This window comes from Amblyraja radiata, chromosome 28 (assembly GCF_010909765.2).
Source record: "Amblyraja radiata isolate CabotCenter1 chromosome 28, sAmbRad1.1.pri, whole genome shotgun sequence".
Lineage (NCBI taxonomy): Eukaryota > Metazoa > Chordata > Chondrichthyes > Rajiformes > Rajidae > Amblyraja > Amblyraja radiata.
In genome coordinates this window covers 9,555,016-9,568,588 of record NC_045983.1, presented here as the reverse complement: position 1 = coordinate 9,568,588, position 13,573 = coordinate 9,555,016, and the positions used below count along the sequence as shown (strand labels likewise).

The 13,573-nt window shown below is 43.3% G+C and overlaps 1 protein-coding gene across 1 annotated transcript in view; it reads right to left on the bottom strand.

Moving 5' to 3' along the window:
- Window positions 1-2,902: 2,902 nt before the first annotated feature.
- Window positions 2,903-13,573, bottom strand: part of rpa1 (replication protein A1) — a 97,751-nt gene continuing 87,080 nt past the window's right edge. Inside the window, exon 17 of the mRNA XM_033045742.1 lies at window positions 2,903-3,398. Coding sequence (XP_032901633.1) covers window positions 3,294-3,398 — 105 coding nt within the window. The 3' untranslated portion in view covers window positions 2,903-3,293. The remainder of the gene's footprint in view (window positions 3,399-13,573) is intronic.

Sequence of the window (13,573 nt, the reverse complement as noted above, 5' to 3'; positions counted from 1 at the left end):
CATTCAACACCATTATACCATCAAAACTGATCACCAAACTCGGTAACCTGGGCATCGACCCCTCCCTCTGCAACTGGATACTGGACTTTCTAACCAACAGACCCCAGTCTGTTAGGTTAGACAAGCACACCTCTTCAACCCTCACTCTGAACTCCGGCGTTCCACAGGGCTGTGTGCTGAGCCCCCTCCTCTACTCCCTCTTCACCTATGACTGCACACCTGTACATGGTACTAACACCATCATCAAGTATGTAGATGATACAACGGTGATTGACCTCATCAGCAACAACGATTAGTCGGCCTACAGGGAGGAGGTCCAGCACTTAGCAGCATGGTGCGCTGACAACAACCTGGCCCTTAACTCCAAGAAGACCAAGGAGCTCATTGTAGACTTCAGGAAGTCCAGGGTCGGCACGCACACCCCGTCCACATTAACGGGACGGAGGTGGAACGTGTTTCTAGCTTCAGGTTCCTGGGAGTCAACATCTCCGATGACCTCTCTTGGACCCACAATACCTCAACTCTGATCAAGAAGGCTCACCAGCGTCTCTTCTTCCTGAGGAGACTGAAGAAGGTCCATCTGTCTCCTCAGATCCTGGTGAACTTCTACCGCTGCACCATCGAGAGCATCCTTACCAACTGCATCACAGTATGGTATGGCAACTGCTCTGTCTCCGACCGGAAGGCATTGCAGAAGGTGGTGAAAATTGCCCAACGCATCACCGGTTCCTCGCTCCCCTCCATTGAGTCTGTCCAAAGCAAGCGTTGTCTGCGGATGGCGCTCAGCATCGCCAAGGACTGCTCTCATCCCAACCATGGACTGTTTACCCTCCTACCATCCGGTAGGCGCTACAGGTCTCTCCGTTGCCGAACCAGCAGGTCCAGGAACAGCTTCTTCCCGGCAGCTGTCACTCTACTCAACAACGTACCTCGGTGACTGCCAATCACCCCCCCTCCCCGGACACTTAATATTATTTATTCAAATCATTTGTTGTCGCTCTTCCAGGGAGATGCTAAATGCATTTCGTTGTCTCTGTACTGCACACTGACAATGACAATTAAAATTGAATCTGAATCGGATTTGCTACATAAACCTGCGATGCATCTGGATAGGGTGCTTTCTGTGGGGCATCTGCAGAAATTTTCGACGTAACATATTTCCTTAGTCTTTTGAGGAAGTGTATTTGTAATATTTACACCCAAATAACCATTTCCCCATCAGCACCAATAATGCAGACTGGAGCGTGTACTCACTTCTTGAAGGCGATGATCAGCTCCGTAGTTTTGCTGACATCGTGGGAGGGAATGTCATCTTGACAATGTGCCAACAAGCTCTCCTTCTCCGCTCTGTACTGTGTTCATCATTGTTTGAGATCCAGTCGTCTATGGTGGTGTCAACTGCAGGGTTGTAAATGGAGCTACAGCAGAATCTGGCTGCACAGTCACAAGTGCACAGGGAGTAAAGGGCTGAGAAAGCAGACTTGCAGAGGACTGGTGCTGAGAATTATCGTGAAGGATGGGCCACTTAAGAGTCATAGAATGCTGCAGTGTGGAACCAGGCCATTCGGCCTAACTTGCCCGCACCAGCCGACATGTCCCAGCTACACTAGTCCCACTTGTCCGCGCTTGGTCCATATCCTTCCAACCTGTCCTATCCGTGTACCTGTTCAACTGTTTCGTGATTGTTAGGGTAGCCCTGCCTTAACTACCTCCTCTGACAGCTTGTTCCATACACCCACTGTGTGAAAAAGTTACCCCTCAGACTCCCAATAAATCTTTCCCTCTTCACCTTAAACCCATGTCCTCTGGTCCTCAATTCACCTAATCTGGCTAAGAGACTCTGTGCATCTACCCAATTTATTCCCATCACTTGTATGAAATCTGATATCTTGGAAGGATTTGGACATCTTTACGAGCAGATTAACCAAGAAATAGTAACATCAAGTCAATACAACTCAGGTCAGAATTGCTTAGATACAAGAGTAGGCACATCAATCCCAGAAGGTGGATCGCAAGTGGCACTGGACCCGTCTACCTTCCAAAGCTTAGTATTCCTTGGATAGATTCAAGTAAGGATATAAGCTACCCAATCATGAGACAAGATCAAGCATTAGTCTTAACATCAAGCCGTCCTGATAAACGGATTAAATGCAATCAGCTCAGATATTATATCAATGCCTTAATTGAATCTGAAGCAAAGCCACATTTGAGGTAGGGAGGCAATGAAAGAGGTGAAGGCACATGGAATATTACGGCACAGGAGAATTCCATATCCCTCTACTCCGTGCATAACCATGCAGATAGTCTCTAAAATGCCACCATCAGGTCTGCCTCCACCACCACCCCAGGCAGCGAGTTCCAGGCACCCACAACTCTGTAAATAAACTTTAACCCACACATCTTTAAAGTTTGTCCCTCTCACCATGTAGCTCTGCCCTCTTTTATTATTTCGATCCTGGGAAAAAGGCTCTGGCTGCCTACCCTATCTGTGCCTTTTGTAATTTTATACACTTCTAAACTTGAACTTGGTCAAGACTCGTGGCAGATAAACCCCTCACACTGCCCCCACTATCAAATGGCAACGATTAGTCTCTAACATACTGCGAAACACTCTCCCAGCATGGCACTGGACTGGAAATCTGATTATTTGTTCTGGTTTCTCGAGCAGACTCATAAACACGGCTTTCTGACTCACTGAGCCACTGATAACAGAGAAAATAAAGCTGAATAAATAGGAGACCACAGGAAGATTGAGTAGGAAAGAACAAGTCGAAGAGAAAACATATTTTTGATGCCACAAGACATCAACAGCAAACATTACAAAATAGGCTGCTGTACATCATTTTCATCAACAAATCGTTGTTTCGAAACGAGACCATTCAAACAAAAACACTTCAATCTCTTAAGTTTATCATCAATGTTTATTACAGAGTTGAACTGATATAAGTTGTGCAAGTATGAAAGTGGAAGGATGCGAGTGTGGGGGAGATCTATGGCTTTATTGTCCATCCTGCATAGGTTAACTATACCACGGTAGGAAAGCCTATTTACACAGATGCAAATTCCGTCTCGTCATCTAGCACAAGTTGATCAGAATTCGGCACCTCTAGTTCTATAAATCACACGGCTAGCAATTCTACTGTCATTCTGGAAACGCAGAATTCTGCAACCGATCCCAAATTAAAATAGTCTTCCATTTACAAAGCACGAAAGAAAGTATATTTAATTGAATATCTGAAGCACCCGGTTTCCACTGGCGCTCATTCTTCACATCTACTCAGCATTCAGTAAGCTTATGTAGCTGCATGTTTCCTAATATTCATTATCAGCCTCTTGCTGTACTCCTTATGGTCCACTGGTTTCACATCCATCATTGTCGCTTTGATGCGAGATTCATCCTGCAAATACGAACCAGAAACAATTAAAATCTATATCACAGACTTGCTCTCATTGCCTTATTATCATAGATCACCTCCAGTTGTTCAACTTGCAATAAAATCTTCTTAATGCACATAAAAGATAACAAGAGGTGGTGTTTTGTCTCACTCAATCTACTTCTAAAGAGTGGCTGCCGGTGTAAAATGTTCCCGCAAATTGCTGCACTTTAACAAGTTGGCCGAAGTCACGATTTACCCCAAACACTTGTAGTTCCAATACTCTGACATTCCTTAAAGGTTCAAGCTCTGCTATATTCAAAACTTACTAGCCTGTGCAAAAGACTCGTCTCCTTCAAACATTGTAAAGTCAGGTGCAATTAATGCCGTCAGTCAACTTTCTGAACAGAGTTTCTGGTGGGAACAGGAACCAAGCCCATGCCTCCACCACCATTTGCCACATTCAGGTTGTAACAGGGCGCGAGTATAAGGGACAGGGAGTCAAGGAGCAGCTTTATCGGACTTTCGTTTGGATGCATTTCTCCAAGTGCTCTGGTTTCCTCCCACACTCTAAAGACATGCAGGTTTCTAGGCTGGTTGGCATCTGTAAATTGTCCCTAGTGTGTGTAGGATAGAACTAGTATACAGGTGATCGCTAGTCAGCATGGACATTTGGACCGTAGGACCCATTTTATATAATAACCACCAGCAGTTTCTCACTAAATATTAAAGCCATTCTTGTCCTTGTTCTTGTCCTTGTTTCGCTAGTACGACTGGTCCAAATTTAAACCCTTATGTCGAGCAATCTTACATTGTGTATTGCTCTATACAAGCCTCCATGATTCTTTTATGACAACGCACACTAAAGAAAACACAGGATTTTTATTTTACTAAGCAATAGTGGAGAACAATGGCAAATGAGAGGGCCAGAGAGGGAGATTAAGGTCTGGCTTGAAGACATGTTTTCTTATTAGCGTTCTTGGCAAAGATTCATTCAGTGGGACCTATCATTGCTAGAAAACCAGTACAAGGTTTACAGCAATGGCTAATTAACACTTTGGAGAGATACATATATGAATTTGAAAAGTTTTATGAAATAAAACCATTTTTTAAAATATTTTTTATTTATATTTTATATACATTTATATAAATATAAATAAAAATTGTTTTATTTGTTAAACATTTTCAAATTCCTTGAAATTATTATGTTGATGTGTTCTAGGAGCAGAATTAGGCCATTTGGCCCATCAATTATGTGTTCTGTACATACTACAAAAACCTCTAAGCTGTTGAAGTAAAGTGATACACACGCACATAAACTACTTGCAACATGCAAGGAATTGCGTGCATGCACAGATAGGAGTGCTGTAAAACTCCTGTGAGACTCGAGTATAAAAAGTACTGGAAGAACTCAGTGGGTCGGGTAGTATCTGTGGAAGGAATGGACAGGTGACATTTTAGATCGTGACGCTCGAGCAGACTGATAATCTGTTGTCTGAATATTCAGAAATCATGGAAGCGACGAGGTAGGAGATGGTGGTTGAACATATGGCTGTGGTGGCAAATCCGGTTCAGAACATGGTTGTGGAGCAGGAGAGCAGCAGGAATCACCGAATGGCAACAGTAAGGGGGGCTCTCACAACACTTCCATCGGAGAGAGGAAAACTTCTTCACGGTCGGTATACCATGAGGAGATTTCACAGTACAACAGTAAAATGTGAATGCAGGGAACAGCAGATGCTCGTTTGCACAAAGTGCTGGAGTAACTCAGCAGGTCAAGCAGCATCTCTGGAGACCATGGATAGGTGACGTTTCAGCTCAGTACCTTCTTCAAAACCGAAACATCATCTATCCGATTAACGCAGTGGAAAGGAAGGACATTAGCTTGGAGGATGTGGAATCGGTATGGGTAGAACTGCGAAACACTAAGGGACAGAAAACGCTGGTGGGTGTTGTGTACAGGCCACCTAGCAGTAGTAGTGTAGTTGGGGATGGCATCAAACAGGAAATTAGAAATGCGTGCAACAAAGGCAAAACAGTTATAATGGGTGACTTCAATCTACATATAGATTGGGTGAATCAAATTGGCAGGGGTGCCGAGGAAGAGGATTTCTTGGAATGTATGCGGGATAGTTATCTAAACCAACATGTAGAGGAACCAACGAGAGAGCAGGCTATTCTAGACTGGGTATTGAGTAATGAGGAAGGGTTAGTTAGCAGTCTTGTTGTGCGTGCCCCCTTGGGCAAGAGTGACCATAATATGGTTGAGTTCTTCATTAGGATGGAGAGTGACATTGTTAATTCAGAAACAACGGTTCTGAACTTAAAGAAAGGTAACTTTGAGGGTATGAGACGTGAATTGGCCAAGATTGACTGGCAATTAGTTCTAAAAGGGTTGACGGTGGATATGCAATGGAAGGTATTTAAAGACTGCATGGATGAACTACAAAAATTGTTCATCCCAGTTTGGCAAAAGAATAAATCAGGGAAGGTAGTGCATCCGTGGATAACAAGGGAAATCAGGGATGGTATCAAAGCAAAAGATGATGCGTACAAATTAGCCAGAAAAAGCAGCATATCAGAGGACTGGGAGAAATTCAGAGACCAGCAGAGGAGGACAAAGGGCTTAATTAGGAAAGGGAAAATAGATTATGAAAGAAAACTGGCAGGGAACATAAAAACTGACTGCAAAAGTTTTTATAGATATGTGAAGAGAAAGAGATTAGTTAAAACAAATGTAGGTCCCTTGCAGTCAGAAACAGGTGAGTTGATCATGGGGAACAAGGATATGGCGGACCAATTGAATAACTACTTTGGTTCCGTCTTCACTAAGGAAGACATAAATAATCTGCCGGAAATAGCAGGGGACCGCGGGTCAAAGGAGATAGAGGAACTGAGTGAAATCCAGGTTAGTCGGGAAGTGGTGTTGGGTAAATTGAATGGATTAAAGGCCGATAAATCACCAGGGCCAGATAGGCTGCATCCCAGAGTACTTAAGGAAGTAGCTCCAGAAATAGTGGATGCATTAGTGATAATTTTTCAAAACTCTTTAGATTCTGGAGTAGTTCCTGAGGATTGGAGGGTAGCAAACGTAACCCCACTTTTTAAGAAGGGAGGGAGAGAGAAAACGGGGAATTACAGACCAGTTAGTCTAACATTGGTAGTGGGGAAACTGCTAGAGTCGGTTATTAAAGATGGGATAGCAGCACATTTGGAAAGTGGTGAAATCATTGGACAAAGTCAGCATGGATTTACGAAAGGTAAATCATGTCTGACGAATCTTATAGAATTTTTCGAGGATGTAACTAGTAGAGTGGATAGGGGAGAACCAGTGGATGTGTTGTATCTGGACTTTCAGAAGGCTTTCGACAAGGTCCCACATAAGAGATTAGTATACAAACTTAAAGCACACGGTATTGGGGGTTCAGTATTGATGTGGATAGAGAGCTGGCTGGCAAACAGGAAGCAAAGAGTAGGAGTAAACGGGTCCTTTTCACAATGGCAGGCAGTGACTAGTGGGGTACCGCAAGGCTCAGTGCTGGGACCCCAGCTATTTACAATTTATATTAATGATCTGGATGAGGGAATTGAAGGCAACATCTCCAAGTTTGCGGATGACACTAAGCTGGGGGGCAGTGTTAGCTGTGAGGAGGATGCTAGGAGACTGCAAGGTGACTTGGATAGGCTGGGTGAGTGGGCAAATGTTTGGCAGATGCAGTATAATGTGGATAAATGTGAGGTTATCCACTTTGGTGGCAAAAACAGGAAAGCAGACTATTATCTAAATGGTGGCCGATTAGGAAAAGGGGAGATGCAGCGAGACCTGGGTGTCATGGTACACCAGTCATTGAAAGTAGGCATGCAGGTGCAGCAGGCAGTGAAGAAAGCGAATGGTATGTTAGCTTTCATAGCAAAAGGATTTGAGTATAGGAGCAGGGAGGTTCTACTGCAGTTGTACAGGGTCTTGGTGAGACCACACCTGGAGTATTGCGTGCAGTTTTGGTCTCCAAATCTGAGGAAGGACATTATAGCCATAGAGGGAGTGCAGAGAAGGTTCACCAGACTGATTCCTGGGATGTCAGGACTTTCATATGAAGAAAGACTGGATAGACTTGGCTTATACTCGCTAGAATTTAGGAGATTGAGAGGGGATCTTATAGAAACGTACAAAATTCTTATGGGGTTGGACAGGCGAGATGCAGGAAGATTGTTCCCGATGTTGGGGAAGTCCAGGACAAGGGGTCACAGCTTAAGGATAAGGGGGAAATCCTTTAGGACCGAGATGAGAAGAAACTTTTTCACACAGAGAGTGGTGAATCTCTGGAACTCTCTGCCACAGAGGGTAGTTGAGGCCAGTTCATTGGCTATATTTAAGAGGGAGTTAGATGTGGCCCTTGTGGCTAAAGGGATCAGGGGGTATGGAGAGAAGGCAGGTACGGGATACTGAGTTGGATGATCAGCCATGATCATATTGAATGGCGGTGCAGGCTCGAAGGGCCAAATGGCCTACTCCTGCACCTATTTTCTATGTATCTCTGTATCCATGTTCTCCAGAGATACTGTCTTGCCCGCCGAGTTAATCCAGCACAGCGCGTCCTTGATTTGCAATCCAGCATCTGCAGTTCCACGTATGCACAGAGATTAAAGAGGGTAGATCCAAGGATAAGAAAACTAGTTGATCAGAAAAGCTAGTAGAGGCATAGAACTTGGCTAAAACAGACATGTTACATTGAGACCTCAAAGGGATTTGGAAGTAAAATAAAAAGATTCTGAAACTGATATATGAATAAATGAGCTATAATGTAGGGCTCCAAGTGAGTAAAGATGTGGATGGTAGCAGCATTCAGAATGAGTTGCGCTGTATGGAGCTGGAAGCTGAGGGACTAGTTAGAATGGCATTAGAGAAACAATCTCTGTTTTAAAAGGTATGGATTATAGTCAAGACTACAGTAAGGCAAGGGAAAAGAAAAGAGGAAAGGAAGAGTCCATGCAGCACGGAAACAGGCCCTTTGGCCCAACTAGTCCATGCTGCCCAAGGTGCCTCTAAGCTAGTCCTAATTACCCTCTAAGCCCTTGCTATCTATGTATAGTGCATTCAGAAAGTATTCGGACCTTCACTTTTTCCACATTTTGTTACGTTACAGCCTTATTTTAAAATGGATTAAAATCATTTTACCCAGAATGAAAAAGCGAAAACAGGTGTTTAGAAATGTTTGCAAAGTAATTAGAAATAAATAACTGAACTATCACATTTACATAAGTATTCAGACCCTTTGCTATGACACTAAAAATTGGGCTTAGGTTCATCCTGTTTCCATTGATTATCCTTGAGATTTTTCTACAACTTGATTGGAGTCCACCAGTGGTAAACTAAATTGATTGGACATGATTTGGAAAGGCACACACCTGTCTATATAAGATCCCACAGTTGACAGTGCATGTCAGAGCAAAAACCAAGCCATGAAGACGAAGGAATTGTCCGTAGACCTCCGAGACAGGATTGTGTCGAGACACAGATATGGGGAAGGGTGTAAAACAGTTTCTGCAGCATTGCAGGCCCCGAAGAGCACTGTGGCCTCTGTCATTCTTAAATGGAAGAACATTGGAACCACCAGGATTCTTCATCGAACTGGCCGCCCGGCCAAACTGAACAATCGGGTGAGAAGGGCCTTTGTCAGGGAGGTGACCAAGAACCCGATAGTCACTCTGACAGAGCTCCAGAGTTTCTCTGTGGAGATAGGAACACCTTCCAGACAAACAACTACATCTGCAGCACTCCACCAATCAGGCCTTTTTGATAGTGGCCAGACAGAAGCCACTCCTGAGTAAAAGGCACATGACAGCCTGCTTGGAGCTTGCCAAAAGGCATGAGAAACAAGATTCTTTGGTCTGATGAAACCAAGATTTAACTCTTTGGCCTGAATGCCAAGCGTCACGTCTGGAGGAAACCAGGCACCGCTCATCACCTGGCCAATACCATACCTACGGTGAAGCATGGTGGTGGCAGCATCATGCTGAGGGGATGTTTTTAAGCGGCAGGAACTGGGAGACTAGTCAGGATCGAGGGAAAGATGAACGGAGCAAACTACAGGAGAGATCCTTGATGAAAACCTGCTCCAGAGCGTTCTGGACCTCAGACTGGGGCGGAGGTTCACCTTCCAACAGGACAACGACCCTAAGCACACAGTCAAGACAACGCAGGAGTGGCTTTGTGACAAGTCTGTGAATGTCCTCGAGTGGCCCAGCCAGAGCCCGGACTTGAACCCGATCGAACATCTCTGGAGGGACCTGAAAATAGCTGTGCATCGACGCTCCCCATCCAACCTGACAGAGCTTGAGAGGATCTGCAGAGAAGAATGGGAGAAATTACCCAAATACAGGTGCGTCAAGCTTGTAGCGTCATACCCAAGAAGACTTGTGGCTGTAATCACTGCCAAAGGTGCCTCAACAAAGTACTGAGTAAGGGTCTGAATACTTATGTAAATGTGATATTTCAGTTATTTCTTTTTAATTAATTTGCAAACATTTCTAAAAACCTGCTTTCACTTTTTTAAATATGGGTATTGTGTGTAGATTGATGATAAAAAATGAACTTAATCCATTTTAGAATAAGGCTGTAACGTAACAAAATGTGGAAAAAGTGAAAGGGTCAGAATACTTTCTGAATGCACAGTTTTTGCCCAAATGTCTTAAATGTTATTATACCTGCCTCACCACTTGCTCTGGCAGCCCTTTCCATTACGCAACACCTTCTGTGTGAAAGCATTGCCCCTCAGGTTCCTATTAAATGTTTCCCCCATCACATCAACCCTTGCTTTTTGTTCTAAATTACCCAACCACACAAAAAAGAGCATGTGCAATTACACTAATTATACTCTTCATGATATTATACACCTCTCCATAGTCACCCATTGGTCTCATATGAGCCAAGGAATAAAATATTTGGCTGCCCAACCTCTCCCAATAATTTATGCCCTCAGGTCCGGACAACATCCTCAAATGTTTTCTGCCTTCTTTACAGCCTGGTAATGGCATTGCTCCTATAGCAGGGTAACCAAAACAAAACACAATACTCCTTATGCGGCCTTGCCATCATTTCACTCAAACTGCAACATAACATCCCAACAACTGCACTCAGTGCCCCGATTGATGAAGGTCAGCGTGCCAAACGCCTTCTTCACCACCCAGTCTATCTGTGATGCCACTTTCAGGGAACTATGTACACATGTTTCTAGGTCACTCCATTCTACAGCACTACCCAGGGCCCTACCGATCAGTCCTACCCTAGTTTGACTTCTCAAAATGCAATACTTCTAACTTTGAATTAAACTCCATTTGCCATTCCGAGGCTCAGTTACTCAGCTCAAGAAGCTGCTGTAATACCCGATAGCTTTCATCGCTGTCTATGATGCCATCTATTTTAGTGTCTTATTAACCATGCCTTTTGTGTTATCATCCAAGTCGAATTATATAGATGACAAATGATAAGCTCACGAGACACACTCTGTCACAGACCTCTGGTCTGAAGAACAACCTTTCACCATCACCCTCTATTCTTACCATCAAGCAAATTATGTATCTAATTCACGAGCTCTCCCAAGATGCCAAGCAATCTAACCTTCCAGAGCAGCTTACCATGTAGGGCAGAACACAAAACAGGCAACATTTCAAACACCGTAAAGGACATTGATTTAACAGATCTGATATAGAAAGCCAAGCTCTGAATTAAACAACAAGGTCCCAAATTAATGGGCTTAGCCCAAGAGAGTCATTTGGGATATGGATGCACTTAAGAATTGGCACATTATAGGATCTGACAGAATTGTGAAAAAAATGTTTTGATTCATCAAGTGCATTTGGAGATCCGTGGAGCAGCCTTTGAATTAAAGGATGGAAAATAAAGTGGATACCAACATAACCTCGAACCCTGATTTTGCGCATTACAATCAGAGTACATTCTAAAATTGACAGCATTGTTTGAAGACAGTAAAAAACATTTTTCTTTATATATCATGGCATTGGCAACATTGCACGTGGGATTAAAAATTCATACTGCATCTAATTAATTTTGATAGGATACTATATGGTTTAATAATTTTATTTAAATTAGTTGCCTACCGCGGGCCCAAACCTTTCGGTTTGTTCAAGGTGTTTTATAGTGAGCAGCCTGCAAATTAATTCTTATCAAAGTTGAGTTAGTGCAAGTTCACCAGGTAGCTTCCACGAAGATGAACTGCCATTTGATGCGTTTTAGACATTACTTTAGAGATACCACGCGGACACAGGCCCTTCGGTGCACTGAGTCCGCGCCGACCAGCACCGTACACTAATTCCATCCTGTACACTGGGGCCAATTTACAGAAGCCAAGGAACCTACTGCTCTGGAGAAGGGTCTCGACCCAAACAGTCACCCATTCTTTCTCTCCAGAGATGGTCCCGCTGAGTTACTTCAGCTTTTTGGGTCTATCAACAAATCTGCACGTCTTTGGAGTATGGGAGGAAACCCATGTGATAACATGGAGAATGTGCAAACTACATACAGAGCTTCCCTAGTCAGGAACGACCCTAGGTCTCTGCCGCTGTAAGGCAGCAACTCTACCGCCATGCCGTCTTGGTGCACTTGGAGAAAGTGATATTTCACAGTAGTTATTAAAGGCATGTTGTTGGCTTGCAACTATTCAATAAACCTTTGGGAGTTAGAGCTGAATTCATAGTCTACCATGGTGGCGCCTTTTAATGTCAGGATGATCACTCAGGGGCACAATAAAATGAGAAAGGCACAATTACAGTGGAGTCTTAGCTTGATTGCTCACTATGCTACCGGCTGTCTGTTAACCTGGGTATGCATTAACATTATGGACACAGGATGAAAAACATGAAATCCAAAACAAGAATAAATCAAGGATAAAAGCCCGAATATTATTCTGTGACCAATGGCGGGAACCTGGAGGTGATAAACTGGTGGCGACAATGTAGGCACGGGTGCAGAGAGCAGCACAAGATAAAACAAATCGTTATCAGTACAAGCAAGAGCAAAACCTGGAAGAGGCAGCAACATCTAGATGGACTGCAAAAAAACACTACAAAGATTGAAAAATCAATACAATTAAACATAGCGAGGAGATAAAAGATGAGGAGGAAAAAGCCATAAACAAAAGTTTGAGGGTAAAGTGGAAAACAGATTGTAGAATCTCAACTTTTAAATCAACTGCTCAATATTTGAGGTCAAATATGACAAGTCTATTTTCCTAGGTAGACAAAAATGCTGGAGAAACTCAGCGAGTGAGGCAGCATCTATGGAGCGAAGGAAATAGGTGACGTTTCGGGTCGAGACCCTTCTTCAGACTATTTTCCTACATTTCTCTTTGACCAAGGTAGTGGAGAGGGAGCCATTTTGAGCCTCCTAAACTATAAATGGTTGATCTTGTAGCTCAAATCTTCTTTCCTGCTCCATTTCCAAAATCCGTTCCCTTGATATTAGGCAATACTTTTGATTGCAGTTATACATATTCATGATCGAGTAACTATTGCCCTGAATGCTAAAGGGACAGAAGAAATTTCTCAGCTCTAAACAGCTGATCTTGTGCTCTGAGTCTCGGATCTTACTGGGTTCACCGCATCTTCAATTTAAACATTCAAGATTCACTGAGATTCATCTCCGTCTTTTGGTTAACTTATGCTAGCAGCAATTTCAAGGACAGTTGCTGACACTAAACATTCAGCAGGACTCTCCAGCAAAGTTAATGCAATCCAGCAGATGCATAGATTTCCCAGCAGGTGGTGGAAACTGCAGTTGGCAAAAAAAATTTGCACAATGGTGAAGATTTCTTTTCAGAGCTACTTCCATAGTTAATATCTTGTGCTGAAAACGGTCTTTTCAAATCGCATCATAGCAGAAGACCTTTTCGAACACGACAAACTATGAAAGGGAGAGGAATGGGAGGAATTTACTCATTTCAAAGAATGATCGTCTCAAGGTTCTGAGCATCTTGACAGAGTTGATGCTCAGTGCCATATCCTCTTGCTGGAGGAGGGTGCATGCTCAGAGCTAAGTTTCAATTATTAAGGATTTTGATTAGCTTTTTTTTCAAACCACATCCAGCATTATGAACCTTTGTCTGGAGATTTATGAATGCTGCATAAGGTACATGCAAACCAAAGGAATTACTGATATGGGAATTCTCATAAGGGCGGCACAG